The 19,387-nt window shown below is 35.7% G+C and overlaps 1 protein-coding gene across 1 annotated transcript; it reads left to right on the top strand.

The window, feature by feature from the left end:
• Positions 1-399: 399 nt before the first annotated feature.
• ANXA10 (annexin A10) lies at positions 400-18,482 on the top strand. Its single transcript, XM_009508790.2, has 11 exons — positions 400-481; positions 2,844-2,938; positions 7,282-7,395; positions 9,153-9,243; positions 9,893-9,972; positions 12,759-12,812; positions 12,932-13,025; positions 14,483-14,578; positions 15,168-15,226; positions 17,332-17,454; positions 18,313-18,482. The coding sequence occupies exons 1-11, from the start codon at positions 400-402 to the stop codon at positions 18,379-18,381; spliced, it is 957 nt and encodes a 318-aa protein (XP_009507085.2). The 3' UTR covers positions 18,382-18,482.
• The last annotated feature ends 905 nt before the right edge of the window (positions 18,483-19,387 follow it).

Here is a 19,387-nt window from a genome sequence, read left to right as displayed (position 1 = left end):
ACTAGTCCTTTCAAATTAGAAATACCATGAGAAATAGATATTGAAGACTGTCAGGGATATCATGGATTAACTTGGAAAGATAAAATAATGTTTTCAGAAAAAGGTTGGGAAAGGGGTAGGCACAAAAATGTGGTTACATTTTAAAGCAAAAAAAAATTAATTAGGACTAATTTTTTTTTCAGGCCTAACTCATGCTAGGGGCAACTTCCTAAAACATGGTCTGTCTTCCTAGGGCTTACTGCAAGTTTAAGTTCTGTTTCATAAATTAAAAACTTTGCATCCTGCTCCCCATGAAGCATAGACAATATAATGTTATGATCATTGGTTTTCAACAAAATTATATATGCAGTGTTATAGATGTAAAACACCTCAATTAAAGGCTGCTTTCTCCTTTAGCAGATGCAAGGAACGATTTTTCCCGCTCCGAATTTTAACCCTATTACGGATGCCCAGTTGCTAGGAGGAGCCCTACAGGGAATTAGTGAGTATCTTGACTGATTCTAACACATCTTTTTTTTCAGAAGACTCTCATAAAATAACAAGCATTAGGCAAAATAAAAACTCATAAAATTAAAAGTGTCACCAAGTATCTGTTGATTTTTCAAGGTATCACAATAAGACACACTGGTGATGTCGAAATAAATCATATATTTGCATTTACAGGAACTAAGAGGTGATTAAGATAATCTAAAATCTATACCAACATGTAGAGTAATTAATGCTTTCCTTGAGAACATAAGAAAAAAAGCCCAGAATTCTGTTATGCGCTACAGTGAAGATCAACAAAGGAAAGGTTTTTAATTTTAACTTCAACAATTAACTATTACCAGGAACTGTTAAGTCTTCTAATCAGCCATCAAGAAATAAAAATAAATGGAATAGAAAATTTAAAGAATTTATTATCTTTCACTCAGGAGCAATTTTTCTTTGTCTATGTACAAAAAATTTTTGTTTACGAAAGGATTTTTCTCAGTTCAGATTTTTGTGTTTTCCTGTTGAACATTGTTGGCATTGCTGAGGGTCAAAATATTGATTTTAAAATTTTTTTTACTATCTGAAACATTTTCTACACATTAAAATCTTGTCCGTATCAAAATTTTTATACCTCTTGGGCTTTTCACAAGGCTGTACAGCACCAAATCTTGTTTTATCTTTTCAGTTCCTTTAATGGAAATGTGGGGACTCAGACTTAATGTCAAATGAATTAAAATGGGTATTATTGATCAAGAGGAATCTGATGTATCTTTTTTATTAAGTTGACTACAGATGAAAAGTTTTAAACATTTTGCTAGACTTCAAATGCTACTTTTAATGCAACATTGCTAACACAACAACACAGAGATGATTCTTTTCATTTAATACTGTACAAGTGCATCAACCTTACTTTTAATTTACCTATCAAAGTACATGGAACAAAGTTCTAATACCAAGGACAATCAGCAAAAAGGTCAGCTTCAGAGGAGTTTAAGTCTCCATAGCCTTTATAGGCACTGACACCTCTTACCCTGAATCTTGCACACAACATTCATCATTGTGATGAGGTTCAGTTACATTTGTCCCACTGATCCCAGTGGTATTACACAAATGGACAAAGTTATTTAGGTTTTTAAATATTTCCTGAATCCTTCTTCGTTTCAACTGTAGAGACTGTATAAGCTGTACAGATTCCTAGTGACAGTTATTTCTGAAAAGTAGAAAGAAATCCTTATGCACAGAGTTTCAGTAATATAGTTATTTTGTGAGTTTGATGGAAAAGAATCAGACTGACGTTAAATCAGTGTCATGCTAAAAAGGTGGTGTAATTGTGGTGAGATAATCCAGAACAAAGAGAACTAAACCTGTATAATGAACAAATACAGACTTCCTCTGCCAACTTAAAAAAAAAAAGTATTCAATATCTGGTTACATTTGTATCAAAATGAAATCTGTCAGTTATAGATCATATGACAAAATCTGCCTAACATAGTTGTAATATGTACAGAATGTGTATCTAAAACATATAAATATATTTATGCATGCCTACATAACAATGACTGGTAGAAACATGAGAGACTACCCTAATGCATTCAGATGCTAGCTGATCCCCATGCTTTCTAGCCTAATTCATCTCTGCTGCAAGAGAGATAAAGTCAAATGATATACACTTGGAGATATATCTAAAATTACTGACAGCCATCTTTTGGGATGGAAAAAAATACAAAAATGGTAAAATTTTCAGAATAGGTTAATCGTTATCTTCTTTTTCATAAGCATACTGACTCATTATAGAAGTTTAGCAGTGTGCTCCAGCTATCAAGCAGAAGATCATATGTCACCTTCAATAAAATGCCCTTGGAAATTGGTTAAATTATTATATTTTTTAAAACTTCACAACTTTTTTATACAGTTCCTCTGAAAATACCTCTCTCAGTTTTTCAGCAAATGGTCTGATAAAAGAGATCCCTAATCCTGAAATGACAATTTAATCAATATCAACAGCACGTACAAGTATGACCCCCACCCGGCTCAGCCACAAATTCTGCTAGTGTGCCTAGTTCTGAATAGATTAAAACCTCTATCTGTTTTATTGATGCTTTCAAATCCACTGAGCTTGAAAGAGATGGTGATGCATCTGATTGATAATAACAGACTACTTCACTTTTTGTTGGTATTACACCATCAAGTGAAAGGTACATAAGCATGGTAGATATAACTGATGTTGGTAAACACCAGTGGAATATTAATCTATTGATCAATTTTTTCAAATTTAGGTTAATGTTCTTGAACAAAACATGACCAATCACTAATGTAAGTAAATAACTACACTTCCTTAATATAGAGTCTGTGTCATGTCTCCTTTACAGGTTGTGAAAAGGATGTGTTGATTGATATCCTAACACAGCGTTGCAATTCACAGCGGCTCATGATTGCTGAAGCGTACAGAGACATGTATGGCAGGGTACGACAGCGTCATTTTGTATTTTCATTACTTCTGTCCAGTACGGTGGTCAGTCCTTCTCTCAGGCCAGTCACTGGAACCAAAAAGCCTGGCAGATAGCCGGCTGGCACCAACAGATTGGCACATCCCTTTGCTCATGTAGCTATTGCTACCTCTGATGGTTGTAAATTGTCATTTCTGTAGCAGTAGAAGTAATGTCTGCCACATGCAAAGTTTAAAAAAAGGACACAAAGTTTCTTCTTCTATAATTCATTCTCCTCCTCCGTTGACCAAGCCAGAATTTCTGGACAGACTTCTTTCTTCCTTTATGTGCTTTTGGGGGTTTCTGCATTACTTCTTGCAAGTTTTTGGAATACATAATAAAATAGTACTGTATTTGGGTTGAAATACCAAACACAAACACCATACCAGCAGTTACAGGTAGTTGTATCTTATTCATGTGCTGATTAATGTCCTCATCTCAAGTACTGATATTCTCAGACCTCATACTATGTAATCCCATCCATACACTAAGCACAATACTGATCTGAGTTGCTGAATGTTAAATTTATGATTCTTTGAAAGGTGTTTCAAAAGTTTTCAGACAGAAAAAGTTAGCTTTTTTTAAAATGCATTTTATCAATATTTACTGTATGTAACAAGGTAATTTTTGTTATATGAGTTCTTAAACACACACAGAGATAGATACCCTCATTCTATTTCTAGACCTACCATTGCTAACCAAATTACTTTGGGAAAGTTGCAATGCCTGCATTTTCCTCAGTTACCCCAGCTATAAAAGGGTGAAAATAATAATAACAACCCAGTAAAATCTTTACATTGGATTTTACTTAGTTCTTTCACAGCAAGTGTTGCATGGAAGTAGATACTATTGGAAAGCTAAAGAAAAATGCTGTGATTAAATTGACCAGACGTGCCCTTCCCCTAATAGAAGCCAGCCAAACATTTTAAACACAGTCCAGTTTTCTTCTTTTCCTGAAGCCTGAACCACTAATGGCTCACTGGAAAAAGCCTTGAAGGTCAGTGCATGCTTGCCATTGAATTGATCAGGGTGAAGGAGGACAGTGAGTTTGCAGAAATCCCTCAGCCCTTGTTAGAATTAACTAGGAATGGTTTGTTCAAAAACTCTACATAAACTTCTGATGTAGTAGTCTCTTACCTACCAGACTGTTAACTGGTGGTACTATGTATTTTCTTCTTTGGGTAGCTGAGCAGTTTTCCAGAAACAGCCTTTGGACCACCTGTATACCAAAATACCTCACAACTCTTGACCTGTAAATATGCTGGAACACCCCCATACTCTCCTAGACTTGGAGGAAAGAGAGGAGCTGGATTTAATCAGTGTAGTGGGTTGATCTGGTGTTGTTACTTACCTACAGGACACCACTGGCTTTATTTGGACTCTTACAAAAATTCAAACCCACAGTATTTGTGGTATTTCAGATGCAGCTTTGAATGGATGAGTATGTTTTAAATAGACCATACAAGAACAACAGTTGAATCACAGGTATCCTTACCTTTCAAAGACTGTGGCAATGACTGAAATCAGTGGATCTGAATCATTAAAAGTGTTTTTCTATTATGAGGTATTTATAAGGTTACCATTACCATTGCACATGCAAACCACACAAGTTCAGTGTTTAAGTAGGCAACATTCTGCACAGAGTTTTAGTTTTACTTACAGAAAACTAAAGCATGTCAAGCTACACAAAGGGGCCTGTGATAGTGAAGCACCTAAGCCATTCTTTTCAAGTTTTTGTTTATCTCCCTGATCACTGGACAGTGCTCCTTCTCTACTCAGTCCATAGCAGCTGGCTGAGGTTTTTTGACCTTTTCTCTAGAGTGTTTCAACTGGACCTATAGTTTTAACAAGGGAAAACATTTAAAAGCTCTTTAGCATTTTTTATCTTTAATTTCTGTCCTCTGGTTCATGAAGATGACCTAGAGAGAACACCAATGATACCTCAGTAAAGAACTGCCAAATGTCCTTCAGGAATGGAGTTACAATTTGCCATATTTAGTGTTCAAAGAGAATAGTTATTGACTTGATTTCCACGGATCCATTTTGATTTTCTTTTCAAATCCAAAATAAAAATATAAACGAATAAATAAATCCCTATGAAACCACACCAGCTTTACCTTTATGCCGCTGTTAGCTGTATTCAGTCATCCTGAAGTGCTGTGAAGCCATTGGCCACAGACCTAAAGATCCAGAACCAAAAAAGCCAAAGAAAACCTGAGATGTAGTTTTTAAGAATGTCAATCTCTAAAACGTTGAATAGTAATAGAAGGGAAAGGCAAGCAAACTATTTTTATATTTCAGCAATGGGCTACAGAAAATTCTGAAACTCATGGAACATCTTGCATATACACCCACAGTTTTAATTTAAATGAATCCATTAAGCACTGGGTATACTTTATAGCGCAAGACATATTGAGATACTCTTGACAGCTTTCCAAAAAAACCCCCAACTAGTTCTAGCTTTTTCCATGTGGAAACAGGTCAGTCAAATTAGCTCTAATCTAGTTCAGAGATGAGACAGGAATGCAGATTTTTTTTGTCTCACCTGTGATAGCAGATATACTGAAATGGCTAATCTGGTTAGTGCTCCATGAAGTTTATTTGACTGATCCCTCAAAAGTCTGCTATCTTGGGCAGTAACTGCTGAACAGGATGGGATGCGTCTTGCCCTGAATTGTTGGAGTTTACACTTCAGAAGATCCTTTAACACACATCAGTGATAGCATTTCATTGGCTGTAATCTGTATTAACGGATATATTGCATTGGGCAAATGTGCCATGCAGCAGGCCCAGCTTAAGAGTGGTAAACCCTGCAGGACAGAGAAGACAGACAGCTAAGCAATAACAATTTTAGCCTGCTCAGTTTAATCTATAGTAAACCTGTCAGTCCAATCAATTCAGTCTGTTCAATATGGTAGCCACTATGCCCACTCATTTGACAAACGTAAAGTGTGGCACATTAGAAGAAGAAATATAGAAAAAAAAGAAAATAAAACCCTGAACTGGCTGCATGATTTAGACATACAGACAAGCTTTAAGATTCCTTCTTACAATTAGCCTTCAAGGATTTCTTATAAAAGAGACAATTAGGAAATGTTAATAATGAAAACTTAGAGTTGTCTCTTCTTATTTTTCAATACTTCCTTTAATTCTGATTGCAGGAGTAATTTTTAATTAGTATCCATTTGTATTATTAATCCATTTTCCCACAGGCCTATTGTCAGAGGTGAAATGTCTTAATGAATTAATTTCTATTCCATGTGTGATTTAGTGGTTGTCAAATGCATCTGATGTGCATTCACTGAAGACTGCATTTGTTTCTTCATCATAAATTTAATTTTTATTGTGTATATGTCCTCCTTCATTACTACTCTAGCAACTAATTTAATTATACTCAAATATGTATCAAAACCAAAGTACAGGCCTGAAAAAGATGCAGCTCTGAAAAAAAAGAATAGTTTGTATCATGAGAACTGTTTCTGCTACTCCTTTAAAATCAGACTTAGGTCAGAACATATCTGACAGCTGCCTAGTGCTGTACAGACAAAAAAATTAGTGCACAAGCACCTTCTTAATCAGAAACAGCAATAGTATAACTAAGAAGTTTTTGGTATTCTCAGTGTTTTGAAGGATGCTACTGGGAAATGGGAGCATGGGGAGAAAACTGTCATCAATTACTCAGCTACGTGGCAAGCAAGTACTGAGACACATGTGGGGGAAGAGGGGGGTTCCTTTTTATTAATCCAGAATCTGTCAGAAGTAGTGAATTCAGTTTGAATGTAATATATACATAAATTGAAGCACATAACCTTCCAGTAATCCAAAGCAGATACTTTTATGTACTAGAAGTAATACAGATTATTTTTTAAATTATTCACATAGTGAAAAACTGAAAGAAGCACATGAAATCACCTCTATTCTATGGGGTTTGACTTCCAAAGGTGCCTAGCTCTCACAGGTTTGCAAAGGGAAGATGCCAAGGGAAGCTGAAGATGCTATGCCATGGTATTGAGGTTTCCAAGCCTTCAAGTAGTAGTTGCGCTTAAACCCCAGAGTTTTCTTCTGTATTCTAATGAACCAAATATCAACAATCCTATGTGGTCTGCTTGCTTGTGTGTCTATTGTCGTCTCGCCCATACTATCTGAAGAAGCAGGTACTATTTAAAAGAATATTTTCCTTACTTTATTTTAGCCAGAGTTCTTCTTTGACAGTTATCTTTATTCATTTACAGAGAAAACCACTAATAGATTTTTTTAGCTGTCTTCATGAAGTGTGACTATTGAAATAATCCTGTCTATGCATTTTCTTTTTCTTTTCAAGGATCTGATAACAGACCTAAAAGAGAATCTCTCTCATCACTTCAAAGAAGTCATGGTTGGCTTGATGTATCCACCTGCCTCTTATGATGCCCATGAGCTCTGGCATGCCTTGAAGGTACTTGTCAAATTCAGAATTGCTTAGAGTTGCAGTCACTATTTACAGTACTGAACATGTTAAATCAATTTTTCTTTTTTACATTTAAATGTCTGATAAACTGCTGGAAGTTAGTACACTGGAATGGTGTACTACTACATAGTACACTAGGTCATCAGAAATGCAGTGCCATACAAATACAGCAGCCATGGTAAACTCAGTAAATTAAGAAATATTTATACAGGGAAATGCAAGGCTCTGATCCTGAAAGCATTTATGTATGTTACGAACAAATTCATTTGAACAGCCAGTGCCATGCAGTTAGCCTCCACCTCTGAAAAGACCCATACTTCTTTAGCAGAACATGTCTTTACATAAACACTTACAAATTACTCTGTGACAAAGCCATGATCGCTACATTCAAATTGAACTGGTTGCACATTTTGAAGAAAATATTTCCTTTTCTCCACAGGATCTGAGCCTGTGCTCCTTAAACAACTGAAGTTTTGAAACCAAAATATTTTCTCAAAGATCATGTAATGAACGAGTGACATTCATTCATGCAGGGCATTGTGGAGGCCAAAAGCACAAATCAGTTCATTCAGGACTTCAACAAATTCTTAGCAAATAGGTCCACTGTTGGCTATTGACAATAATAAACCCTGGCAAATTCCTTCTCAGGAAATTCCTAAATTGCCAGTTCCTGGAAGATGGGGGGGCATATCAGAGCTCAACACTGTTCTCCTTTTCTTTCCATTAATATTTGCTACTGTCCACTGTCACAAATAAGACATAGATTATAGAGTCTGAGCAAGGTGATCTATCTTGCATATTTTGAGAATCTCTTAAAAAAAAAAGAACCACCATTTTTTCTTGTCCTTCCTACACTTAAACCAATGCACGTTTAAGAACTACTGATATATTTTAAATTACAGTTGGCATTAAAAGGAAGTATCATTGGTAGCACTGGAAGCATGACTTTTATTGAAATTATTAACAAGATTGCCAGTTTATATTTTTTTCTAAATGCAGCTCAAAGTTAAACTGTCTCATAGTATTCTGTCTTGATCTGGATTCATATGGCCAAAGTAAAAAACAGGCTATATGTGTCTCTAGGCTCAGGCTTGATATCATGTTCTCCCTTTATCCCAAATGCAGAATACTCATCAACACTGTATTTGTGCATACCAAAAGCAGCATATGCAGTGTATCTTATGTCAATTCAAGTTTATAAAAATAATTCAAATCCTGTGGGAAAATACAGCAATTTGCAGCACTACATGCGTGGCCATGAAGCTTCCCTTACATACCAAGTTCTACAGTAGATATTACAGATCGTAACATTCATAAATAAATTAAAAAAAAAAAAAAGATTGAAGCACAACATATCAGTTGTGCTCAGATCTACTTCAGATTGCCTGAACACTTATTGGGGATGTATGCTCAATCTTTGCATTTGATTTCTTTCAGCAAGTCCTAAAATCTTATTAAAGCTCTAAAATTCTTCCCACTATGTTTCTGTCAACACTAGGCCTGCTTCACTCCCCACTTGTTAATGTACACACTGAAATTCAGATTAAGTAGGAATATATTTGAAATACAGGGTTCTACTATTAAAGTAATTTCTATTTGAACAGGTAGACTGGGCAAAAGTACACTCTGCATTGCTCCAGCAGAGACTGCTATTCTTTTGTTACTTCTGATAAGCACAGTATTGCTTTCTCCTGAAAGCTGTGGTTTCTACTAACACCTTTTCATATTTACTTCTTTCCACACAGGGAGCAGACACAGAAGAAAGATGTCTAATTGACATATTAGCCTCAAGATCAAATATGGAGATCTTCCAGATGAAAGAAGCCTACTTAATGCGTAATGTTTTTCACAAATGCACAATAGCAGTTGTGTTCTGGATGTATTAGCACACATGAAGGAACTGAACTACAAAAATATCTTAATACTAACTGGTTCCCTTGCACCTCCTTTCCCATAATTACATACAAAAGGCTGAAGCAAAATGTTTAAAGTTGAATATATGTCATAGTATTTTTGAGATGTATTGCTGCCTATGACATATGAAATACCTGGCAGCCATATTTTGTGATTTTCAGAAAGTTTTGCACACTTAAACATAAGCTGGTTTCCTTCAAAAAGTGCTTACTCAGGCTGGAAACTCCACTCACCTTCCTTGATGGGGCATTTCTGAGTATCCCACCGCCACACAGCAGCAGCAGCAGTGGTGGGGCTGCACCCGTGGGTGGGTGGGTGGGTGGACAGGCGAGCCAGGGCAGCAGCTGAGGGCCCCTGGCAGGGCAGAGCCCCCAGGCAGGGCCCAGGCAGACCTGCCAGCCCCACAGCTAGGTCCGTGCAGAACCTGCACCAGTTACTGTGGAACAATCACCATAGAAAATAGACAAGTATTTGCACCCTATTTATTTATCCTTTGTTTGCCAATCTTCATTAGTACTATCCAGAACACATTCATCTGTGATTGAGATTACACATTTTTGTTTTAACCTAGAATATAATAATGATCTTCAACAAGACATTGATTCTGAGACTTCAGGTCACTTCAGAGATACGCTCATGAACCTTGCTCAGGTACTGTAAAAACAAACAGCATGACTTACATTTCTAAAAAAACTCATAATAACTTTTGATACTATTTGAGAAGTCTTAAATTTTAAGGTGAATGCGGCTAAAGCGAGTTCAATAGGGCTATACTTTTGAACAAGAGAGGGGGGGAATCAGAAGAGGAAGAGAACTTGAATTCCTCCATCTACTTCAAATTTGGCTTTCAGATGGAGGCAAAGGTCAACACACTATTTTATGGAGTAAGCCTCTGGATATTCAACTGCTGACCCTCTCCTCAATCTGTCTCATCTCAAAAGGCGTCTACTTCATGTACAAATGAGATTTTTGTTTTTAATGCTCTGTTTTCTCCGTTATTAGAACATATGGTTCATAATCCAGTGTAGGCATTATGTAAAAATTGAGATATATCCACATTTGACTATGATAGAAAGTATTAAATAGCCCTGTTTTAAACATTATATTCTTTGTGCTACTGCACATGCTAAATCGCAGCATGTTTGCATGCAGGCAAACAAATTGTCACCATCACACACCAACTTCTGCAGGTTTACTGGTTCGTAGTTTTATGCAACAAAGTTGGTCATTCTTGTCCGACCATGAGTTCCCATTCTCATGGTAGTCACTGTGCTCATTATCTTAAAAATCTTTTGTAAACCAGAGTAACAAATAATGACAAAAGGACTGCCAGGAGATAATGGCATACATAAGGTATATCTGTATTTTTACATATGTGTGTCTGGGGAAAAAGTGTTTCTCACTGAGATTTGAAATAGCAGCAGGCTTCACTGAGGTACAGAGATAAAGAGCAGACATTTCTATAAACAAGATATATTTTATTCTAGTGCTGGATGTTTTTCCCCCTACCAATGAAAATTCTTCCTTGATTAAAAATTAAGAGCTACAGGTTAAGCAACCTCAGTTCTCATCTTTATTAAAACCACGGGACTCATTTTACTGGCCAAAAGAACAAATTTAAAGTAAATTATCTGAGATTATATTATTAGCCCTTATTTTCTTAAACCACAATTATTGATAAAGAGGCCTGAAATCAGCAACTTCTTAGTTAACAAGATCTAACTGCTATTCTTCTCAAGATAAAGAAGAGTTGCAGGAAATTCCAACTTTACTCAGTTATACTGTATACTCCTGAAGATTGTTAGTTGAATCATCCATGTTTGGATATGATCTTATATTAAAACTCAGTGATATTTCATTAACATACGTCCTTTCTAATTCTAGTAGCATGCACCTTACACAAGATTATTCTATAGCAACATTTCGAATGCATCCTTTAATGCTTTTTTCAGACATGCTTTGCTTTGATTTCTGTTAAATCTTGGGATTGGTGACACATCTGACTACAGATAAAAAAGTAAATGTGTTTCACATATGGAGAGCAAACTATTCAATTGCTACAGTGTGGTATTTATGGTTTTCATGGCCACACTGAGGCAAATTAGAAATTATAGATTACAGTCCTTCCCAAGTAAATTAACAGAGTTACGAATTCAGGCTAACTATTATTCTAGTATGAGACAAACAGATTTTTATTCTAATTCTCTTTTTTTTTTATTAATTGAAATATGATCATTTTCTACAATAAAAAAAATAATTATCCATACTGGGGGTTTCTCCAGCAAAACTATGCCAAGAGTAGTCACTGTTAAACGTTACTGGGGAAAGTGGGCACTTGACTCGTAGAGTATTATTTAACTTATTTTATTGTTCGTTTGTCTCTTTTTTTTCTCCTGTGTTTTCTCGTGTATGTAACTTTATGCAGCATAATTTCCTTCAAGTAATTTATTTTGTTACTAGGATTTCCACTGTGTGAAATTCCTACAATTTAATTAAAATATAAATTAACATTTTTAACAGGAAAGAGCTACACATCAGTCATTCTACATGTTGACAGCCAATACTTAATTCTAATCCTCCCTTTCACATATAGGGTAAAATGACTGTAAATTTTAAACTAAAGTAAATTGCTTCAACCACATATGATTAAGGCAGTGACTACATGCAGCTTGAGATTGTTAAGAGTTCTGCAACCATGGCTGACCTGTATCCTTACACGACAATTATAGTTAAAAAAGCAATTCCAAAAGTTGTGTGCTTTTCTCTTTTTCTAACAACAATGTAATTCAGATCATAGTGTGTTTACTAAAGCATATCAGCTTGATTTGTGTAACTGAAAAGCTATTAAATGTATGGGAAAATTAGAAGTATTCTTCTGTGGTTTATGTACCAAGGTTGTCAAACAATTTCCTAGTCTTGGATCTTAATTTAAGACAATGATTATAACCAAGCAAAATCTCCATTATTTGTGCTTGCTCCTTCAGTTGGTGCAGGGAGAAAAAAACTGAGAAAAGATTCTTCTGATAATATGCATGTTCATAAGAAATAATCAGTGAATGACAAATGTTACTCTTGTTTCCCTCATAGTTACATATTATATTAAGCAATATAACATCCATAATACTGGAAATGGTGGTGGGATGGTAGTGGTGAGGTAAAAGCTTCTTTAAAATGGAACTAAAAATGGAATAGGTTTATCCACTTCCCCTACTTTTTTCCTCTTACAAGACCGTCTGTCATTCCAGAGTTCCTCTACTTAGAGGAAATGAAGACATAACATTTGCAAATTCAGCCATTGAATACACTGATCCAATGAAAAGCCCATATGTGTTATCTCAAGAAATAAAACATAGCTTCATATAGAGATAACTTTATATTCTTGCAGGCTTTTAGGATTCATTTTTAAAGAAAATGTTTGGGTTTTTTTTTTCTGCCAGGGAACAAGGATGGAAGGATATGCAGATCCTTCTACAGCTGCTCAGGATGCAATGGTAAATACAGTCAGATGTGAGCTTCTCAAACATAAAAAATGAACAAATACAAATTCTGAAAGGTAATTTAGGACTTACTTAAAATCTTTTGCATTTTTTTCCTTTTTCTGGTATTTTAGATTCTATGGGAAGCATGTCAGCAGAAAACAGGCGAACACAAAAACATGCTGCAAATGATTCTCTGCAACAAGAGTTACCAGCAGTTGTGGATGGGTAATCCAGCAGTTCAGCTGTTTCAACATAGGGTGGAAGGGAAAAAACTGACTTGCTAATAAAACCATGGTTTACATACCAAGAAGCTGAATGCGCAGCAGGGGATTAGCCTGCAAGAGTGAACTGTTGGAGCTCTCAGACTCCCACTGATGTTAATGGGATTTTGGAAGTAATGCAAAACTGAACTTTGCCTGATGACTACAGACAGCTGTAGATAGAACAGACAGATATCAGGAAGCCTAATAACAGAGAGAAGAATGCATGACCAAAGAAAGGCATAGTCTATGACTGCACTGCGTTTACACACAACACAACAGGATGAGGCAGATTTTTCTTCACGATTTTCTTCATTTTTCCTAAGTAACCCCTTGCTATGAGTGGAAACACCTTGGGAGAGGCAGCTGGAGTATTTTCAACAAATGCTTGTATATGAGAACACATTGCTGTGTTGAAGCTGTTCCACAGAGTTTCAAAGAAATTTATAATGGGAACACTTCAGGGTCCACATCCACTCTCTTGTAATGAACATACACACAGAAACATAATGGGACATTTTTATTTACAATAGATAATCCAACATAATTACAGATTGCAAGAAAATTATATGGGATCATCCAGACCTTCCACTGCGGAAAAGAAACCTGTTGTATCTGTCTGGTAACAAGTTTGAGATGTCTTTTGGTCTGCAGTGGAAAAACAGTCTGTTTGGTGACAAGTTTATCACTGTGCAGCCAGCTGTGTTTCTTATGCCAACTTCTAACGGTAGCTTAGAACTACTTTGCTGTCATGGATCAACAAATTAATTATTCTATCACGACTCCTGTAAGGCTGGTGATTATAGGATTAACAAAACATGACACACTTCTACTCTCTTTCTGTAACAGAGACTTGAGGGTTTGCTTGTAATGTAGCCCTCTGTAAAGTTTGTAGTGGGCAGTGAGTTGAAAATTTTCCTCCTACCCCAAAGGAGTAAGCACACTCTGATATCTGTGTGTCTAAGTCTGGATACCTGCATTATCCAGGGTGTCCATGTCTGGATACTGACGTGGTAAACATGTCAGGCCATGATTTCCTGTCACAATCTGTGAATCTCTGGCCAGTTTTAGCCAAGCTGAGCAAGGAAGTTGTCTTAACGACATGACATTCTTACAAGTTTCATAAAGAGAGATTGCTAGATAGAGAATTTATTAAAGCTTGCAGTGAAACAGAGGCTTTGGACTGCATTCATTTTTTTACTGTAGACTGGAGAACCCAGAGGGAGAATATACTAGAAGTGAGGTTTCAGGATACTCATTTAGATTGCCTTACCTTGGGGATATAAACTTAATGAAACACTGAGAATAAATAGGGAAAAAAACAAACCTCAATAGTTATAGTACTGGGGGGAAGCAGGAGAAAAAAAGCAAGCTGATTATTATTAATGATCTAGAATAAAGCAAGATGTTTTTTCCCCAAAGTTTTCCAGGAGTTCCAAAATATCTCTGGGCAAGACATAGTAGATGCCATTAACGAATGTTATGATGGATACTTTCAAGAATTACTGGTTGCAATAGGTAACGTAAAAAAATTATTTTATACTATGAGTAACCTCTTAATAAATATCTAGTATGTTATCTCTGAGGCACCAAGAGTATTATTTTTTCTGATATTTCTATCCACTTCACTCTCTTATATTGTGTAAATAAATTCTCAGAGATAATTAGAAAATAATATTTGAAGTACTTTTCCATGTTTGTGTAAATCTAAAAATGTATATTTGCAGCATTACCAACTGATTCTACACATATTAAATAACTGGTAAAGTTTTCAGGACATAAGTGATATATAACCAAGTTCCAAGCTTTATGTGCCTTTGTTTTCCATGTATAGAATAAGGATAATAATATTTCTACAAAGATGTCATGTGAGCATATTTGCTGATATTTAATAAGCCCTTCGATGCAACAGTAATGAGTACCCACCCAAAATAAGTACCACACCTTTAAAATTATAAATATAGTAATGTCTGTGAAAACTGGTAGCTTAATTGTAAAGCTGAGTCATGGACAGCACTACCCAGCTTTATATTTCAAGAAACCCAAAGCCAATAGAATTGGTTTTGTAATAATCTTATGTTCACCTGTTGCAACTTTTCTCTCCTAGTTCTTTGTGTTCGTGACAAGCCTTCCTACTTTGCTTACAGACTTTATAGTGCAATTCATGTAAGTAATCTTTCTTCTTCACATACCATAAAAAGTAGCTTCCCTTTTTTCTTGGTTTGCCTGATTATTCTTAAACATGTACTTACAAATCAGTCTCTTCAATCTTTAAGGTGTGATTGCATGTTTTAAAACTGATGGTACCTACATATATTTCAAAGCAGTAGTGCCTAAGCAGCAGTTAGGATTTAACAGTAAAAGGTTAAATATTTAGATTACTTAAAAAGTATCTGTCTGGTAGCTTTTTCAATTTTTTTTTTCAATCGAAAACCTTTCTTCTCTGTGGATTGTATCTCCCCCTGCTGTGCAGAACTCAATGTACACTTTTCTTACTATGCAATTTTTATATCTAGAGATTTCATAAGTATCACTAAAACTTAAACCATAAATTAGTGTTACATAAAAACAAATGGTCGCATTTTGTTGTGGGGCTCAATCTATATATGCAGGTTCTTTATCTTTGTGTGCAAGTGCTAACATAGTAAAACAAATGGGTACCAAGAAGAAATGTGGGTAAATGCAAAGAAACACCTACAAATTCTTCCAACTAGAGCTCACTGAAGACATTTTCTTTTGTTCTTCATTCAGTAGTAAAATAATGACACATTATGTTATATAAAAATAAAGTATAATCTGTTAAGCTTAATCTTTTAAGTGTAATCTTTAGAAAATGCTCATAAAAGCCAGCCATGGGTAAAATGGGAAGTATCACCTTAGAGCAGGAATGGCAAAGATAGAATTCAAGCCAGAACCATTGAACAAAACTACTCAGCAACACGTCAATGGGGCCCCAGTATCCTCTTCCAGATGGTGGAATGCCTTCCAGATGTTGCCACTAACTGCTGTCCCCTTTCAGCTAAAACAGCAACAGTGGCAGCAAAGAAACAAGGAAAATCCCTGGGGCTGAGAAGAGGCAATATTTTGTCTGAGTGGTCAAAAGAGAATTCTGGCACATGACATGAAAAAGTTTGCCAGAAACACTAGGAAATACCAACTATCAGGAAGAGTGACACTTCTCAAAGGTCCTATATCAAGTTAAAACCTCACTTTTAAGAAATATCACAAACAGTTTTCTTTTATATTATATTCAGATGATGTACGTGATGCCAGAAAAAAATTTTAATGCGTGATGAAGAATAAACATTTGCATTTTGTTTCAATTAATATTTTTACTCTGATCCACAGTGTTTTAATGAACACAGATTACTCTCAAAAGAAATGCAAGAGTTTAAAATAGTGTCTGTTTTTGCAGACAAATTATGTCCAGATTATACCAAAAGTTTTTTACATGTCCATTTATAATACAATATAATAAAAACCACCCAGGATTCTAATGCTTGAAATCATAGTCCATAGTGGTTTATAAGAAAGGTTTTAATCTAGCCACCAAACATGTACCAAATTCTCTGTAGGCCGCTTTTTAGCATAGCTCATTACTTGGTTTTTTGGTTGTGGGTTTTTTTGAGAACAAGATTTCAATATCAATGGCTAGTTGATAAAATTACGATTTAGCTTTAAACGAGCTAAATTGGTCATCAGTCGTCCCAACACTAAATCTGTTCTGATTACTTTTACTGCCACTAGATGTCCCCGTTCTCCACACGATTACAATAGGAAAAGTTATTTAGAAACAGTTAAAATACAGTTGAATACAAGCTATGTAAATTATAAATCAATGGTTAAAAATCTCACTGAGTTCACATTTGGCAGCAGTTGTTGTGAAATAGATTACTTCACATAATAGTTTCACATAATAGTTTGAAGAGACGCCAAAACAACAGTCACAACAGCTACCTACGAACCGAATACCTAAGACTACTGACGAAAGTTCATCAGGGTGTTGGTTTTTTTTTAAGTTCCAGGGCATGGTTAAAATACTGATGTGTGGAGAATCTCTGTTATTCAGTAACATGAATTCTATTATTTGAGCATGTGAAAACTATGTAGGATAAAACCTTTGAATGCTTAGACTCCTTTAAAATCTCGGATATCTTTATAAGTAGCCTAATTCATCGGCTTATCTATTAAACACTAATATAAGCATATACAGATAGGCAAACACATATTGTCCAACTGTCAAGTTTCCTCACATCTTCTTTTAATTTCAGGACTTTGGCTTTCACAATAAAACAGTTATAAGGATTCTCATTGCCAGGAGTGAGATTGACTTGATGACTATACGACAGCGATACAAAGAGAGATATGGGAAATCACTCTTTCATGACATTAAAGTAAGTTTTTACACACTTTTGCATATATTCAGCACTGGCACTACACAGACTGTACCAATCCCTACCAGAAAAATACAGAGGGTTAATCTCCATTCATTCACTTGTTGTTTTTGTTGGTTTGTGGTTTGTTGTTTTTTTTTTTTTTTAAAAAGAGCAATGTATAAAAACAATAGCTATCTTTTCAGTGCTTCAGGCTGGCTGCAGTAAGTGAGCAATGAATTCTCAACTCACTCTCATTTTATGTGATTTTTTTCCCTCTCCCCAACAGAAGAAGAAGATATAAACAAGGCAGGAGAGTGTATACTGAGGAATAGTTTGCATAGTTTCTACACTAATTGGTACCATCTTCTTTCACACTGTCCTGCAAGATTAGGCTGATACCACTTTCGTGAAAAACTGAGATAAAAATCTGGTTTTACCCTTGCGCTTAGGTAGTATCAACCTTCAGAAAAACTATTCCTCTTGTACTGTTGCTCCATATCATAGAACAAAACTCTGACACTGTTTAATAGTACAAAAATTACTCTTGCTAAGACACTTCACCTTTTTGATGTTGCTATAATACAACTGTAAGACATGCAGCAACTGTAAGAAATTGCTCACAATTTTTTGGTTTTGAACTTGACAAGTATTAAACAGGTTTGATCCAACTTTCAAAGGTAGATTGTTTCTAGGTGCCCAAGCAACCAAAGCCCAAAGTATGTGAAATTTTAAAAATCTTGGCCTAGAATCCTTAGGAAAACACTGTAATATTTTACAAAGCCTTACAACATCAGTCTAGTCCTTGTCCCACACCAAGAGATGAAAAATTAAGAAAACATATAGTCACAGAAATGTTTATTTCTTTTTTTCTTGCAGCATTTTGCTTCAGGGCATTATGAGAGTGCTTTACTTGCTATCTGTGCTGGTGATGCTGAAGATTATTAAGGAAGAAGCTGAACTTTGAAGGCTGTATAAATCTATTTTAAATAGAAATTGAAGCTATACACAATACACTAAGAGATCCGTATTCTATGTAAAAGAACAGAAAAATCAGTGCTATACATTTGCTAATATTAAATCTTTCTTGAGACATGAGAAAAAGTTGTCAGGAACGTGGTTTTATCCCTAGTTCTAATTAATAATTCTGTTTCTATGATTAATGTAAATTAATGAAGCAAGTGGTAAAATAACTCCATGTAAGCATATGTTTATCATTTAGTCTTGCAACATCCCAAACATTAGACAATAGGCTATAGAAGAACCTATTCTGTTCCACACTGGAGAAAAAAAATGTCTTGCTTTATTTACCTCTAGCAGCATGATTTCTTCCTTTAAGTAATTTTTTTCCTTTTCTTTCCCACTTCCTATACCTCATCTTACGCTCTTGAACAATATTGTTTTAGTTACTATCAAACTAAGCATCTGCCCCAGTCTATTATCATTCACTCACCGAAGAGTGCTTTTGTATTCTCCTTCATTTAGCCAACATACTTAATGGCATTTCCCTTTTTCCATTTGAAACGAAAGAAAAAATTAGAACCAAGGATCCCAAATCATTCTTGATCTAGTGCCACGCACTGGAAACCCCTGGAAGATGAAGCACTACGTTGCTTTGAGCGTAGATTAAACTTCAGAGGATTAAACTCTGAAATTCCACTTCAGCCTCTCTCATTTGAATCTTTAATTGAATCTTGACCCCCAGAGCACTGAGGCATTTCCAGGATGCCCTGGATGGCGCAGTTCGGGAGCTGGCTAGTACCGCACCTCCAAAACAGGCTGAAGGATGCAGCGCTCCTCAGAATACCAGCGAGTGCAGTCTGACAACATCTGGTGCCAACAGCTCGCACTGCAAGGAGGAAAGGCGGCAGAGCCCGGCCTCGAGTCCTCGCAGGAACACTTGGCACTGCTTTTGAATACCTTGAGTGTATTCAGTGCAGCCTGTCAATGAGAC

Source organism: Phalacrocorax carbo, chromosome 4 (assembly GCF_963921805.1).
Source record: "Phalacrocorax carbo chromosome 4, bPhaCar2.1, whole genome shotgun sequence".
NCBI lineage: Eukaryota > Metazoa > Chordata > Aves > Suliformes > Phalacrocoracidae > Phalacrocorax > Phalacrocorax carbo.
Note: the sequence above shows the minus strand (reverse complement) of the source record. Positions and strands in the feature narration are given on the sequence as shown.